Here is an 18231-nt window from a genome sequence, read left to right on the forward strand (position 1 = left end):
TGGTTATACCAGAACTTGCCTAATTAACCTAACCTGCCTAGATAGCCTAATTAACCTAGTTACGCCTTTAAATGTCACTTTAAGCTGTATAGAAGTGTCTTGAAAAATACCTTGTCAAATATTATTTACTGTCATCATGGCAAAGATTAAATAAATCAGTTATTAGAAATGAGATATTAAAACTATTGTGTTTAGAAATATTATTTCAACTATTATGTTGAAAAAAATCTCTCAGTTAAACAGAAATCGGGGGAAAAAATAAACAGGGGGGTGGGCTAATAATAATTAGGGATGCTAATATTTCTGACTTCAACTGTACAGCTGACTCAAACCTCTTGCAGACAGTTGATTTGTTTTTCTTATATCATCAGCTGCAAAATGTGTCTGCTTGATACAGCGCTGAATCGCTCTTACCACAGTTAATGAAGGTCTCCAACAGCTGCTCTTTTGATAGGTTCTCCTCCATCTCCACCCTGACAACATCACATCCAATCCCCTGAGCCTCTTGTCTGTGCTGATGACACACAAACATAAAACAGGTGCATGAGAAACATCACCACTAGTGCATGTGAGACAAACCGAGAATCATTAAAATCCTTCTGACCTTTATTTGGAGCTCACATTTAACTTCTACTTTATTTCTGTAATACCTGTTATATTGTACATTTAAAGGCCCTGTGAAGTGCTTTGAAATGTACAATTTTATTCGATGTTTAAAGCAATCTCAACTGAAACATAAAGAGGGCAGGACATATTGTAGCTCCTCCCTGTTAAAAAAAACAGCCAATAGCATTTTTTTAATCAAAGCTCTGCTACAGTGGTGGAACTAAATTGAAAAGCAAAAGAGAAGCGTCTTAAAGGGGGTGGGGCATGTCAGATACTAGAGAGCATTTGATTTGGTTATGATTTGATGAGGATCTGAAAAATGATGTGACGTGTATAAAATTGCTAATCCATTTAGGCGGAAGCGATAAATCCAAGCTTTAAATGTTTAAATGCAATGCAAGCGATAAATGCAAGCTTTAAATGTTTATTTATCAATATAAAGAAGATAAAATTGATATCTTCTAACACAATTTTTATCACTGTGTTGGCGTGCATTAGCTTATAGATATCCTAAAAACAAACAAGACTGAAAAAATATTCTTTTAATTTTATGGGACCTTTAAGATATATTTCATATGTTTTTTCTTTCATACATAATCAAAAAAGACCCTTGTTATGATTTCTGGCAAATGTGGCAAAAATTACCCATTTATCAGATTACTCAGATTATATTATATTAGATTAGATTAGATTAGATTAGATTAGATTAGATTCAACTATATTGTAATTACACATGTACAAGGCAACGAAATGCAGTTTAGGTCTAACCAGGAGCGCAATACCAGCAATTGCAGGATACAGGTATAAGTAATAAAGTGCCATTATAGAAAAACTATGGATAATATTTACAGATGGATGTACTATGAACATTATATACAGCTTGTATTATGTAGTATACTATGAACAGAGATTTACAATAGATGAATAAATTTAAAGGTTGCTAATAATAATCATATTATCTCCTGACCACTAGGTGGCAATATGCTAAAACTGCAGCTAACCTCTATGGACCTCTAGCTATAATAATAATATTCTGTATAATTCCTGTTTTTACAGTACTGTGATGGTTGGGTTAGGCGTAGATGTTAATAAAATACAAATAATGGGAAATTTAATAAATAATATAAATAATTCTGGTTACTTTCTGCCACAGCTTTATACTTTCTAGCAATGACTGCCATGTGGGTGTAATATTCTCATTACTCACCCATTTTTGCACAATTCAAAAGATACCTCAACCGAGCGTAATTATTTTTTGGCAAAAAAAAACTGGATTAGTTTATTTGTAATTTGGAGTTTTCATCACTCATTTCTTATGCGATACTTCAATATGCGCGTTAACTAAGGGTGACCCAGCTAATGTTGTGAAAATACAGCCTTCTGTGTAATTTGGTAATCACATAGAATACATTTGTATGTTATTACAGAATATATCAGTTTATCAAAAAGCATGATATCAGACAGACTGAATGAAAGATAATGACATCATAACATTCACAATTTAATCAACAATGTATTGCTAGCCCTTATTGCTCAGATCTTCGGAGCTTGGCCCCTAATAACAATTTTACTTCATATTTTACATTTACTTTTGCACTTTTTTTGTGATTAAACTTAAAATACCATCCGAACTTGACAGTTGACAAAACAAAAGTGTTGCAAATAGACTCTAATATTTCTGATAATACTTACCTTGATATAATGAGATATCTGGTTGGCGATGTACTCCTGAAAGCTTCCCTCCAGCCCATGAAAGATAACATTATGGTACTGTTCCACCTGACCACCAGAAAAAACACACAATCAAGTTCATCAAAACTACCAACGCTGGTAAACATCACAAACAACAACAGCACATGCATTATTTATCTTGACCTGCTTCATTTTATTATTCGTGCCAAATATTTTATTCATGCTGGCTTGATTACTCAAGTGTGTCTTGGAGGGTGTTTTGTAGTCTTAAATTACAGCTCATTGCACTGCAATGTGTCTTCTGTTACAACATTCAAAACACAAATAGTATGAGTTGCTCCAAGGTGCCAAACTGGTTTTGGAGGCTCGGTGACTGATGTTTTAAGTCCAGATGTATTGTAGAAGTTTTAGCTTTCTATCAGCACTCTTTATACAAACTATGAAGATCTCTCAGAGTAAATCAAACATGCTAGAAGTTTCAATTTTAAAAAGGATAGTTCACACATAAACAAAACTTTTGCCATCATTTACTGACCCAATTAAGGTATTTTAAAGAATGAATGAAACCAGTAGGAATTGAAATTTCTAGTAGGAAAAACAAATGCTATAGAAATCAATGGTGACTGGCGTCCAACATTCTTAAATGTATCTTCTTTTATATTTAACGGACCATGTCAATGACAGCATAATTTTCATTTTTGACATGAACTATACATTTAAAGTATATAATACAGACCTGAAATTTATAATAAATATTTTAAAAATAAATATCTAATAAAAATAATAATAGAAAGAAAATTTAATGTACAATTATTACATACATTTAAATTAATAATAATAAATTGTCTGCAGAAACACTTTAATAGACATTCTCCCTTTGTACCTCATCAGAGGGGGAGAACCCCACCCATTATTGACAATCTTTCCCTCATTGGCATAGGAAGTTAGTCTTGTTTTTGAATTTGCCACTATGCCATCTCTGGGAAACATCCATACACACTCATACACTACAGACAATTTAGCCTACCCAATTCACCTGAACCACATGTCTTTGGACTGTGGGGGAAACCGGAGCACCCAGAGGAAACCCACGCAAACGGAGAGAGAACATGCAAACTCCACAGAAACACCGATTGACCCAGCCGAGGCTCAAACCAGCGACAAATTCAAAGAGTAAAACATTATTTTGTTCACAATTTTTAAAAATGTGTTACAAAAACGCTTCTTATGCTCACCAAGTCAATGGTGACTGATGTCCAACATTCTTCAATGTATCTTCTTTTGTATTTAACAGAGCAAGTAAATGATGGCATAATTTTCATTTTGATGTGAACTATACATTTAAAGTATATAATACAGACCTGAAATTTATAATAAATGTTTTTTTAAATAAATAATTAAAAACAATAACAATAGAAAGAAAATGAATTGGACTAGTATTACATACATTTATAACAACAACAACAACAACAACAACAACAACAACAACAACAACAAAAATAATATATGTTATTTGTGCATTAATTCAGTATTAAAGGGCACCTATTATGCAAAAACTATTTTTATAAGTGGTTTAAACAGAGTTGTGTGGCAACAGTTTGTGAATATAACCAGCTTCTAATGGTAAAAAATTTATTAATAAAATTTTTTATAATCTCTCTTCATAAAAACAGTCTGCAGAAACACTTTGATTGACATTCTCCCTTAGTACGTGTCATTAGAGGGGAGAAGCTTCATTAGCATAAGACGTTAGTCTTGTTTTTTGAATCTGCCACTATGCTGACACATAGCATTTTAACTCCGCCCACTCTTGAAAAGAGGGCTGGGAGCACAATCTCATTTGAATTTAAAGTGACAGTCACCAAAATGGCACAATTAGCATCAAACCTAAAAGGGGCAGTTTCAAAGAGTAATAAATATCTATTTGTGGGGTATTTTGAGCTGAAACTTCACATACACAATCTTGGAACATCAGAAACTTATTTTATATCTTGTAAAAGGGTCAAAATAGGCCCCCTTTAAAGCTCAATAAGTAAATGTTTTTGATAAAAGCTTCTTATGCCCACCAAGACTGTTTCATTATTCATAAAAATTAACAAAATAATTAACTTAAATAAAAGATATAAAATGAAATGTTAAAATTGAGTTAATATGGCTAAATCAATAATATACTCTGGCACTACTCAAACAATATATGCATATACACAGATTGCATTATAAATATGCAATTATTTAGCTCAAACCCCATAATTTACTGTATAAACAAACAAGTGTTTTGTAGTCTTAAATAACAGCTTGTTGCAGTGCAGTGTGTATTCTGTTACATCATTTAAAACATAAATAGTTTCGAATAGTAGCCCCAAGGTGCCAAACTGACAGAGGAGGCTCAAAAAAGGTTGTTTTGGTCGCACAGTATTATAAGGCCTTTTCTGTTCTCTCCCAGCACTGTTAATCCAAACTTTAAAGATGATCCAGTATAACTCAGACATGCTAAATAAAAGTCAGTTTGACACGAGAGTGAATCAGCGTACCAGGCGGACGTAGTTCTGCAGCAGCTGAACGGAGATCAGGGAGTCGTACGTCATCTCATCCAGAGCACACTCTGACAGGCCTGACAGAAAGCAAAATCAGGAGCTATGAATCAAAGCTGCAGGGTTCATCAAGGAGCACAACACTCAGAGGCCAGCGTGAAATGCATTTGAGCGAAGGCTTCGTGGAGTTGTTTTGACATGAGATGGAATATTCTGGAGCCCTGCTAAACATCGGGGTCATGTGACGACAGGGAGCACAGCGTGGCTATTCATTAAAGCGTGGAAACATGGGAGATCTGCTGATTCTCCACATCATAGGACTGATCGTTTTACCTAGGTATTTGACCAAATATTTGGCAAAGTTCACAACAATTGAACTGCATTACATTCAAGGAACTCAACAATAACATTACAATATTTATTAATAAAAATTAATGCTACTTCCTGCCTATGCCGTAGAAATACATTTAAAAAATTTAAAGTTAAGCTGTAGGTTATACCATTCTAAAGTTTAAAGAAATTATTAAATACTTTTATTCAGCAAGGGTAAAGAAAGGTAACACTTTATTTTGATGGTCCATTTGTGTATTAGTAGACTGTTTGCTTAATATCTGTTGATACTGCTCCTTCAACAGACATTTCACTGACTATAAGAAACTTTGCAAGTGCATGTCAACTTACACTAACCCTAACCCCTATCTAACAGTCTACTTATAATCTAATGAGAATTAGTTGGCATGTAGATGCAAAGTAACAAACGGACCATCAAAATAAAGTGTGACCGAATGTTAAAAAGAAAAACAAATGCACCAAATGTTTACCTTCATGAAATAATACTAAAAACAGCATCATGGGTTTCTGAAAAATATTAAGCAGCACAACTTGATAAATAGATAATAATCATAAAACCTTAATACACAGGAAAGTGATATAGATGTATATTTAGCAAACCTTCTATGTTTTTTCTCTAAATAATAATTCTGTGTTGATAAAGTCAATAATTGCAGTATTTATCATGATTTAAATATAAATTGAGCACTGCATTTCAAACCTTTATTATCATTTGTATGGGTATACAACTTTGATGCTCTATATCTCAGAATAAGATTTTGCGATTTTTGCCATGGTTTTACAAAGGGAGTCACACACACACAGGGTAGCAGAAGAGGGAATTAAAAAATGCTTTTTTGTAAAACATCTTTTTGGTAGAAAAAAGTATTTATATTTATGTGGATTTAGATCTGATGTAAATTTAGGGGGTCACTAAGAAAATAAAAGGGGTCATTAATTTGATCAATTCTTTCAGTTTTTTTATTTTTTACTTTTTACAGAACTGTACCATAAGAATGTCTTATGACAGGAATAATTAAGAAAACACATCTTAATAATAAACAAATAGCACGAGAGTCATTTATCTTTATTGTTGGACACTTATCTTTATATAGTGCTATTTATTTTATATGAAATTATGAATATTTCTTTTCTACAACCTTGTCGGACATTTTGAATAAACAACATTTTGTTTATGGGTTCAAAGGACAACAAAACGTAGCAATTTTGTAGTAGTAGTTAAATATGTAAAAATTTCTGAGACATAAACTTAACATGTTTAACACATCTTGGGCTTCACATGATCTTTCATTGGGTCCTTCAACTAATCACAATTATCTGTCGAATTTTTGATTTAAAATGAGGATTTAGCATCACACCAGAGGAGATGGTTTTCAGTGACAAATTGAATCAAGTTCCTATGTTTTTAGAAATATATAGATTAAAAAATATTAGCATTTTGAAAAAAAGGTGCAATTTACTAAATAAGAAACTTTAAACTAAAGTATTTATTAATGTTTTTATGGTTTTCTTTTAAATACATTAAGGCTGTAATTTATTGAACTATGCTTGAGATAGTCACACCATAGGATAATTTTGAGATTTGTCAAAAGATTTTTTGTAAAAAATGTAAAAAAAAAAAACAACAACTTTATAACACATCAGTTTTCATTACAAGAGATCCATGGAAACAGAGAAATGTTTAACCATTTACTGCATATTAAATGATGACAATAGTAATTAAATAAATGTTTGTCGTGTTATAGTGAAAATATCAACAACACACACATATACATATATGAATATACATATTTATACAACAGTTCCGTCTGGTTCTTGAATCTGATTGGCTGATAGCCGTGAAATATTCTGCCAGTAACAGCACTCATCCAGCCTCTTCACCCTTCACCTCTGTGTATTACTCTGCCCACATACAGTAACAAGCAGAGGACACTCTACAGCTTGACAAATATTGCTGCTGTTGGACAACATAATGTACTTTTGAGGCTTTTTTAGTCGAGAATGTAGTTGTTTAGATTACAACTATGCAGTTTATTTATAAGGATAGTGCCTATATTTAAATATTTATAATTTCTGAGAAAGTGCGTCAGCAGCCATTAGCCTGTCTTTGAGCAAAGACGGTTGACTTGTTCATCGACAAGATGGCATCAGAGACAGCATAATAAGCCCTTAGATGAGGAAAAATACAGCGTAATTTTAAACTACAGCTGATCAATTCATTATAAAATGGTCAGTGACTTTCTAAGTCGAGCTCACTCTTTTGTATGCTGTAGTGCTGTATTTATACCATAGTAATTGTAGTGTGTTGAGTGTGAAATGGGACTCATCTTAAAGACCTAAAACCGGAGATGGCCATCTGTTTCTAATGCGTCTGCTGTTTTCACTATTGCAGACTTGTTCAGTAAACAGAAAGAAAGAAGAAATGTCCACGCGTTTAGCGATTTTCCTTATTGCAAACACAACAGTAATCTGGTAGTGTTTGCGTTGCTTTGGCTTTTTCGGGGTTAATTATTGTAATCTCCTGATTGCAACAGAGAAATATTGGGAAATCTCTGTAGACTGATGGCATTTCATGCTGTTCAGCCTTATAATCTTATTATGTCAGCAAAATCACCTGTTTTGTCATCACTTTAGACATTACGCTAGAGAATCATTCAAATACTAGCTCTAAAGTGACGTTAGTGAATGAGCAACGGTTTCTGCTGTTCTGATGTCAGCTGCAGATGTGAATGGATGGTGGAAGAAAGTAGTTCCTGATACAAAATGATTTTGAGACTCTTCGTGTTTGATTTTCTTTTTTATATACATGACTATGTCGTCGAACTGTTGTATAAACGCAATGTCACACTCATAGCAATGCAATGTGGCTGTATCTCGTCGCTGGTGAGACACTTAGGCACTCGTCCTGCGGCTTCATGCCAACGCACGCCTCCAAAGACGTGTCCACCACCAGTGCCGATATACAGCCATATCGCACTGCTACTTGTGTGATATTGCAATTATATATATATATAATTTACAAGGTCCCAGCAGAGGTCCCATAAAGCACTTCAAAAGTTCATAAACAAAAAACACCTGTAACTGCTCGCACATAAATAACATTTTGTAGTTTACATGTTATTGGTTTTTATAAAGCTTTGACTTTCATAAAACTTTGAAACCAGTTGTTTAAAGTTTCTGTCTTCAGGCACCCAAAATGCAGGCCAGATGTCACCCTTCCAATTCTTGTCACCTTACCCTCCCAAGTGCAATTGTTGGGTAAATGAACAGCCAAAATGCTTTAACGATTTAAAATATTTAGCAGAAAAAGGTGTCATGTAAACCTATCCTCAGTACACTGCTGGCAGAGCTCACCTTTAAGGCGTATAGTGATCCGTTGACTCAGCCGCTTGCGAACGAGATCCCATGGAGACTGAGCCAGATCCTGCCCCACCATCCAAACAGCATCACCTGAACAAGAGCATTCATTCAGAGCCTGCTAGAATCATAGCGAAAGACAAGATGTGTGATCTTCACTGACATGTGCGCCGTTTTCATCTACAGTAGTACAGTATGTCAAACGTGAGTCGTGAAAAATGAGCTTTTATCCCACAAATCCTCCACCCTCTCTCTCTTTGCCGTCTGTCAGTCTCCTGGTGTTTTCTGTCAGGAATGGTAGATAGTCATCACGTTCCTCTCTGCAGGCCAAAACACTTCATTTTGACATCTGCTCTTGGTGTTTGGAAACATCTTGTCTTAAGGGAGGAGTTGAGTGTAAACAAAACGAAAAAAAAGGAGCGATGAGAGAAAGAGCTGCAAACGGGAGAAGGCCAGAGGGCTGTGAAAGAGATGGCAGAGAACTTGGAGAAGGCTAGTTTATTTTCAGCAGTGCTGCATGACAACCTTTGGGTCGAGCCAAACTCAGTTAGTCCTCTGTCCCACGTCCTTCCCTACTTGGCCCAGTGTGGTGTTGGCGACACCCAAGACAAGAGCCATTTTAAATTCACACTCACAAGTCAAGTCAATAATAGTGTGTTTGTCAATGTTTTGCGTACTATATTTAGATGTTTGATATCACCAGTCATTCTAGTGACAGATATATTTGATATTTAAAACATATCAGTTCGTGCGTCTATGACAACAGGCATTTAAAAATCGCTGAGGTGGGGAAATTAAAACTTGAACATTGACCGAGAGCAGTTCAGGAAGAGTCGCAGCTGTTCAGGAGCCTGGGATCTGCCGAGAATAGCCAGCGCAAGTGTGTCTCTATGCTGCAGGTTGCAGTTCAATGGAATCACAAAACATCCAGCGCTGTAGCTGTGTTGTGTGTATCACAGTGTTTTTAAAAAAATTGATAAAGAAAGATGGTGTTTTAGGACCATTATAGAATTTTAAACTGTGACAAAAAATATTTTTTCCATAATAATAATAATAATAAATAATAATTAGGGCTGCACAATATATTGTTCAGTATCGATATTGTAAAGTGTGCATTCACAATAGTCACATCGCAGCATCTGCAATGTGGAGTTGGGATTATTATTGTTGATCAGCAATGAAGAATGTACAGTGTTTACATTTTACATTGCATTTAATTATTCAATAATAGGGGCAGGACAAAATAGCGATATGCATGAGGTGGCACTTCTCGTAATGCTGGACTGAACATATGAAGAATTCAGATGCAAACCCCTCTAAATCCACCAGACCTCTTTTTTTGTAAAAGAGCATTTTCTATCAGGCTCCTATAATTAGGTTCAGAAGTTTCATTTTATAGATAATAAAAGGTTATTAGCTAGTAAATAAAATACTTTTTTTTCAAAAATGTCACTTTATACAATTCTTTGGTTTTAACAAGGTAAATGTTCTTTTGCGTCAAAACCAGCTAAATCCACTTATGCTTTTTTGCCAAAACCTCTAAATCAGGGGTCTCAAAATGCCAGCCTACGAGCCATTTACGGCCCACCCTCCTCCTCCCTCTGGCCCGCAACGTCGGCACCCTAAGCATCACCTAAACACCCCACACTCCCCCGCCCCCGGTCTTCACTTCACGCGATTTTAAGCATCATCTCCTTCAAATCGTCAAATCAATTTTTTCTTATAATGCACATAGCTTTGAGGTAAGTTACATTTTCCTTTGCCATTCACTGACAGTCAGACAGGCTTATCCAGTTCATCAAACTCCATCTTTTAAAATCTAAATCAGAAGTGGAATAAAACAGTCTCTTAAAAAAAAGCAGTCGTACCAGAACGCGATTACATTGAAAACATATGATTTGATTCGCATGTTTTGATTGGTTCTCGGGACATAGCGGATTTTGCTGTCAAAGGCAAGTGGTGTTTAGAAGCTTTTGCCAACAAACTGTTATTTCTGAATGGGCTGACTCTGCTATTCAGATGATTTGAAGCAAAAATATTTGTTGAATATGTACTACGTGCCTAAAGCATGTCATAAGCTCATTTTTGGCGGAAGTGGTGTTTAGCGGCTTTTACATCAGAAGTCTTCATATATAAATGTTGCAATTCTAAGGAATATACATTCTGTTAATAAAAGAAATACATCTTATAACTTTTTGATTTATTTTTACCTTTTCATTTACAAATATCGCGACATATTGTGGATGGTTTTCTTGTGAGAGATCTCTAATATTGTAAACTATCATTATCAGGGGTAAAATATAATGATAATATTGTATCGTTTTACTGTACCTGAATATCTGACTTCTTATTTCACTTTTATCTTTGCTCTTTTTTTTCCTCTTACTTCTTGCCATTTATTCGATTTACTCCTCTACAAGATTATTCCAATCAATCTAAGTAAATGATTTTATTCCTAATAGTGCTATTTAGGTCATCAGTCGAAACTGTGTTCATATCGCAATATAAATCACAGCAAAATAAAATATTGCAATGCCAGATTTTTCCAATATCGTGCAGCCCTAATAATAATTTCATTACTACAATGCTATCTATCTATCTATCTATCTATCTATCTATCTATCTATCTATCTATCTATCTATCTATCCATCCATCCATCCATCCATCCATCCATCCATCCATCCATCCATCCATCCATCCATCCATCCATCCATCCATCCATCCATCCATCCATCCATCCATCCAGGAGAATTATTCATGGTATTGTTGCTTTTATTTCTGCATTAAATTCTAAATTATATGACAAAGGTCCTTATTGCACTGGAAAAACAGTAATAAAATGTAATTTAGTAAATGTAAAAGTCAGCTATAATGAAAATATGCATTAAATATGCATTAAAAGACTTTTACAAAATGTATATAACTGATATGAAACATTAGATGTGTTTCTACAAAATTATATATGTTTATAATTATAACATTTCACCATATTTACCTATAATCACGGAGGCTATGCTGTTGGCAGAAAGGCCCAAAGTGTCAGCTCTGGTCAGAACGTCTTGCAGTTCCCAGCTCCCACAAATCAGCTGGAGGTGATTGGTCAGCAGGAGACTCAGGCTTCCTGTTAGCTCCTCCCAGCTGGTGTGGCAATGAACTGTAACTTTGCCAAGAGTGCAGCCATCTTCCAGGAGATCCACAGGGCAAAGACGCTCCGGCGAGCCCATGAGCACCTGTACAACCACTGTGTACCAGTCTAACGTATAGGAGAAAGCAAAAGTTATAAGTTGTGTTCACTTAAAGCCCAAAGTACACTATAACTGGTTTTACACCTACCATAGGGAATATCATCATTTTTATAGTAATTGTGTATGTGTGCTTTAGATTGTTTTTGTATTACTTTGTTTGTACACAAAGTGGACTAAGAAACCGAGCCATTGCTTCTCATTTTGAAAAAAAAAAAAAAAAAAAGAACTTCTGAAAATGGCAAATAAAAACAAAACAAAAAAAGAATCAATATGTTGCTTAATGCTTATAGAGAAGCAATGAGACTGGGCATTATAAACCAGAATGAACAGCCAATTTGGAAGTATGTCAACATACAGTACTGAAATAAAGGTTTTGTACATACAGTCAAATGGACTATCCTTTAACCCTTTTGTGCTGTTGAGGATGTTTTCATCCACTCTGGGGTGACTTTGAGTGTCATTTTGCCCACAGCTTTCTTTCTGTTTGAGCAAATGGAATGTAATTGGTGAAAAAAAAATTTTGACATATTTTGGGAAAATGCTTTGAATGTTTTTTTAATACTCAACAATACACTCTGGGCACATTTACTACCCTTTCGTTATGTTGGTGGCTGTTTTTGCCCCATTGACTTCCATTATAATGATATGTTTTAATAACAAAGCCATGACACTATATTATCATGCATTCTTGATTGTTGGTGGTTTTCCCTGTTGGGAAGAGGTAAAACTAGCAATTTTAATATTTATCAACAGTTTGAGTGCAGAAAAAGCTTAGTTTCTGGCTGTTATATGGAGTATAATGTGTGTGTGTGCACATATGCGTGTGTGAGAGTGTAAGAGAGACCTTTGTTGTACACTTACCTTGACGTGTTTGAAAAAATCTAAATAAGCTCTCAAAACACAGTAAAATAGTAAGTGTATTTTTGCAGGCACACTATAATTTGTTGTTTTACTCCATAGAACTCAATATAAAAGCCAGAAACATCTTTGCACAGGTCTAAGGGGTTAATGGTGCCAACTGATAAAAGTAAAAAGGAAAAAATGGCCTTTTCCCAAAAGGAAAAACCACCAACAATCAAAAATGGATGATTATATGGTGTCATGGTTTTGCAATTAAAAACGTTGTTATAATGATATCAATGGGGCAAAAACAGCCACTATCACAATGAGTAAATTTGAACAATACACAAGGGTTAAAAGAGTGTTTAACTTTGTGTACGAAGAATTTAAATACTTTAGGTTCATTATGACTAAACCAGACAAACTAACATATTTGAACAAAGCTCCATCACTCAATTTATACTCGCCCAGGTTCTCTAGTAGGTCTTTGCAGTCATCTGTGGCAACATCATGTATGGTGCGGTTGCATTTGTCCCTCTTCTCCATGTTCTGTTGACTGTGGTTACACAAAACCTCCAGGCATTTCTGTAAACCAGCACATACAAAAGCATTCAAGGTGCCATGTGTTACTATCAGCCTTTTTTATTTTCTGGTGTGAAACACCACACTCAGCATCAAACTTAAACATGTCACCTTGTAGCCCCTGGATGCAGCAATGTGGGCGGCAGTCCAGCCATCCTGGTTACTGTGGTTGAGGATGTGACATGCCTTGCTCATGTCAGACTTCTGGAGCTCCTGGTTGGGGTCTGAAGGAGATGCTGGGACGTTCAGATGGTCTGTTTCAGATGACGGGTGGTGCAGCAGGAGCTTCAGAGTGTCCACATGACCTGAACTGACTGCAGCGTGCAGAGCTGTGCAGCTGTCCTGTAAACACAATCGAAAAGAAAGAAGATTCTATTTAACAAAGCAATGATACAAATTTACTGAAAATACATACTGTAATAAACTTCTATGTGAACATTAGTACTTATGGCCCATTTCCACTGAGTGGTACGGTACAGTTCGGTTTATGGCTGTTTCCACTGTCAAAAGGTACCTAAAAGCGAATCGTATCGTCCCACTTTTTGGGTACCCTTTGCAAAGGGTACCTAGCATGACAAAAGGGTACCAAAAGGTGGAGCTAGATGCACAGTTGAACGCTATTGGTTTACAAAGATACGTCACTTACGCATACACAAGCAGGAGAATGAAAACAAAGAAACCACCATTTTTAAATACACAGCCAAGACATTACATCGTAATACTATATACATATAATAACCAGCTATAGCCGTCTAAAAGTGCGAGTGGTTTCATTTTCTTCAGAGAGCTCGCAATCGTGTCTATATTTGAAATAACGAACTTTTTGAGCTCATGATAATAACGTGCGTGTGATTACTGAAGTGCTTCTGACATCCAAACGTGAGAATGAAGCGCGAAAAAAACACGCGAAAGGGGAAGGAGAAGCCGGAAACAGCAAATGATAGCAACCTAAAACATAAACAAATTTAATGTAATGTAATGTATTTATATAGCGCATTTATTGTGTATGGCCATACACCCAAAGCGCTTCACAATCATGAGGGGGGTCTCTCTACACCACCACCGATGTGCAGCATCCACTTGGATGATGTGACAGCAGCCACAGGACAAGGGCACCAGTGTGCTCACCACACACCAGCTATAGGTGGAGTGGAGAGACAGTGATAGAACCAATTCAGTGCATGGGGATGATTGGGAGGCCATGATTGTAAGCGTCATTTGAGGGACTTTGGCCAGGACACCGGGGTTACACCCCCACTCTTTACAAGAAGTGCTATGGGATTTTTAATGACCACAGTCAGGACCTCAGTTTAACGTCTCATCCGAAAGACGTTTCATCTAAACTGCCATGTTTAACTATTATTATCGCCTTTTGGACTATTATGAACTCGGAATGATGAATTAAACTCTAATAGAGGCTACATGTGCTGGTCAAGATAAAGATGCAAAGGTTTGCACTGACTGTGGGCCATATGTTGCGTGTTGTTTTTGAACCCAAATAAGGACTAAATGTACTGTATGCTGTGTGTAGTTTTTCTCGAATTGGCAACATATCAGAGACTGTAAGGGGCTGTATGTGTTTATATATGTTGCATTTATAATTGTAATTTATAATTGCAGACATTACAGAAGGCTATTTCGCACAGTCATTGATCTGCAGTTATAATCAAATTATGTTCATAGAAAAGTTAGTAATGAACATTTATACACAATTATTTATGTGTATAAAGCCTCTGTTTTGTGAGATGTGCTTACTTTGAGCGATATTTCCTTGAGCGAGAATGACGTCGACTGAAACTTTCTGTCGTACACTACGGTTTCAGAACCTTGCATGTTTGCCCCCTTAGCTTGGACACTTACGAAACCAGCAATCGCGCTCTAATCCATGCCAAAACAATTCGTCCGAATTGAGTTGAAATAAATTCTAGGTCGGTTCGGTTGTAATGAGAAAGCTTTATGATCCAATGAACTAACAAACCAGGCAATATCACAGTGTATTATGAATATGTAATAGGCATACTTATGGCTATAAGAAGAGAGAATGATGAGTAGAGAAATCCTACCGGTAATGTGCCTGAACTATTAAAAACATATATAATATCATTAACTTTTTAATTAACTCCTCTGCTATAGAATCAAATTATATTTTACAACCCTTGACAATTCAAATGAGGCTAAGCACCCTTAGTTAAATAAAAAAATTCACATACAGTATTAGAATTATATATACTACTAGTGGTTGTTGTTTACTAGTATGATTATAATATATTAAATAATAATCAGACCCCCTCATTTTTTGCGATTCCGCGATCAATAAATCCATCGCAAAATCAACAAAAAGTCACAAATATTTGTGATCCTGCGAATTTTTTTACTTAAACGCAAAATATTCTCAAAAAATGTTAATAATCTCATAAAACATCCAATTCCAAACCAAATAATCAAGTTATATTTATTTCAGTTTGCATTTAATTGCTTTACATGACTTATAGACGTTGCATACGCAGCGCAAGTTATATTTTTGAGTGTCTCTCGAAAAATTATGTCTCATCTGCGACCTCACAGTCATTACATTACCTTCAATACATAACATTACATGGAAGGGGGATGAGGGGGGGGGGGGGGGTTCTGCACTGATTGTGCAGCAATCAGACACGGATGAAGCGCGAGTGATTTACATGTGAAGTCAAAGCTGTCATTTGCAGACTGCAAAAGAAAGTTGGAGCAAACATCTAACAAATGGAGCAATGGAGCAAACAGATGGAGATTGATTTACGGCAGCTGGCCGAAGGACATTATTTGTGCTTTACATGTATGGCTGGTATTACGATGTGCATGTAATCGATAAATTGTTTTATAACTCTTTCTCTGCAGTTAACGAGAGAAAACGCTTCCCTGCCATTGACGAGTTTTACAGCAATCAGTGTTTTAGGTGTATTAAGGTAGGGAAAGCCCTAATGCATGTCTTATGTGTGAGCTACATGATGTAAGATGCTCCGGGGAGTGAAATCTGGGAAAGTAAGATCATGGATAAAAATAAAAGTTATACAAACTTTCTTTGGCTTAATCCCTACCGTTTGAGATCTTGTCTTGACAAGAGACCAAAATAAAGCTTTATTTTTATGATTTGTGTCATTGTTATTGCACACCTAACATAGTAGGCTACCTTATATGGTAAATAAGATATATATATATATATATATATATATTTATTTATTTTAAATTTTTTATAATTCTCCACAAATTTCTGGGAATTACCGCCCCAAAATCAGTCATTTTTATTGCAAAAAAAAAATCACAAAAAAATCATGAAAAACTTGGGGGTCTGAATAATAAATAATATATGTAGGCAAATCACAAGAAACAAACTCACAAAAAGACAAACCAATCAACAAAAAAAGATTTAATTTAGCCCTTAAGAATTTCCCAGGATATTCATGGTCTTTTTTTTCAGCCCAGTAAATTAGAGCAAACTGAGAAAGCATTCAAGGCACAATTAAGTGTTTCTAAAATAGAGGTCGTAATTACATCCTGTGCAACACACACACAGTGAAATGCCCACACTGTTAAGGTAACCATAGTGATGAAAAGAGGGGTGGTTTTTCTTAACATGCTCACTAACACAGTGTGTAATTGACATTTGAGCGACACTGCTGGAAAACTCACAGTGGTAACGTGTGTTCGGTCTGCTCCTGCGTCTAACAACACTTTCACACACTGCACATGTCCCTGTTTACAGGCCAGGTACAGCGGGGTCCTTCCCTGCGAACACTCCTTCTCCAAATCAGCACCACAGTTCACCAGAGCTCTCACACACCTACCAATTAGAGAAACTTTTATCATTGCATTGAGAAACACAATTGAGACAGTAAACTGACAAAATACTGTATACCTGGTAAATGCTGGTTATACTTAGTGCTACTCTGATAATTAAATGTGATTTCTACACTACCTGACAAATATCTTGATGTCGATCCCAGTTGTAAAAGCAACAAATAATAACTTGATTTCTAGTTGATCATTTGTAAAAAGTGTCAAAAGTTGAACTGTTGAACTGCATCCCAATCATCACAAATACTGCAGTAGACCTATTGGAACCACCATGGACCCAAGATTCTCACAGAAATCAGTCAAATTTGGCGAAGGAAAAATCATAGTTTGGGGTTATATTCAGTATGGGGGTGTGTGAGAGATCTGCAGAGTGGATGGCAACATCAACAGCCTGAGGTATCAAGACATTTGTGCTGCCCATCAGATTACAAATCGCAGGAGAGGGCAAATTCTTCAGCAGGATAGCTCTCCTCATACTTCAGCCTCCACATCAAAGTTCCTGAAAGCAAAAACAGGTCAAGGTGCTCCACGATTGGCCAGCCCACTCACCAGAAATGAACATTATTGAGCATGTGTTGGGTAAAATGAAGGAGGAGGCATTAAAGATAAATCCAAAGAATCTTGATGAACTCTGGGAGTCCTGCAAGAACACTTTCTTTGCCATTCCAGATGACTTTATTAATAAGTTATTTGAGTCATTGTAGAGATGTATGGATGCAGTCCTCCAAGCTCATGGGAGTCATACACCATATTAAATCTTTTTCCACTGCACCATGACTTTATATTCTATATTGTACATTATTTCTGTTAAGTGACAAAACTTTTGTCTAAGCAAAGTCAGACCTTACTGACCTAATTAAATAATTAAAAATCAAAACATGATCATATTTTATTTTGGCAAAATAAGCTTAATCTAGAGGCCTTTGCCTTTCATATAAGCCACTTCTGATACCAAATGATCAACTAGAAGTCAAGTTATTATTTGTTGTTCCTAAAACTTGGATAAGCGACAAGACTTTTACCAGGTAGTGTATGTTGAATGAATCAAAGGAAAATGTGTTGCTTATTTAAATTTGTAAACAACAAAAATTTGTAAGTTACACACTTTAAAAGCTTCTGTTTACTAAAAGTGACTAAAAGGTACCAAAAACAAAGCACAGCGGTCCAGCACAGCTTGGATTGGATTGGTTTTCCT

The 18231-nt window shown here is 35.7% G+C and overlaps 1 protein-coding gene across 2 annotated transcripts in view; it reads right to left on the reverse strand.

Moving 5' to 3' along the window:
* The window catches only part of cttnbp2 (cortactin binding protein 2), an 86232-nt gene that overhangs the window by 16447 nt on the left and 51554 nt on the right, over window positions 1-18231 (reverse strand). For both annotated transcript variants that reach the window (XM_056478867.1, XM_056478868.1), the window contains exons 7-14: window positions 16872-17022; window positions 13317-13547; window positions 13091-13208; window positions 11534-11791; window positions 8535-8630; window positions 4830-4909; window positions 2299-2385; window positions 415-514 (exon numbers count right to left, since the gene is read on the reverse strand). In XM_056478867.1, the coding sequence (XP_056334842.1) occupies window positions 415-514; window positions 2299-2385; window positions 4830-4909; window positions 8535-8630; window positions 11534-11791; window positions 13091-13208; window positions 13317-13547; window positions 16872-17022 (1121 nt within the window). The remainder of the gene's footprint in view (window positions 1-414; window positions 515-2298; window positions 2386-4829; window positions 4910-8534; window positions 8631-11533; window positions 11792-13090; window positions 13209-13316; window positions 13548-16871; window positions 17023-18231) is intronic.

This window comes from Danio aesculapii, chromosome 18 (genome assembly GCF_903798145.1).
Source record: "Danio aesculapii chromosome 18, fDanAes4.1, whole genome shotgun sequence".
NCBI lineage: Eukaryota > Metazoa > Chordata > Actinopteri > Cypriniformes > Danionidae > Danio > Danio aesculapii.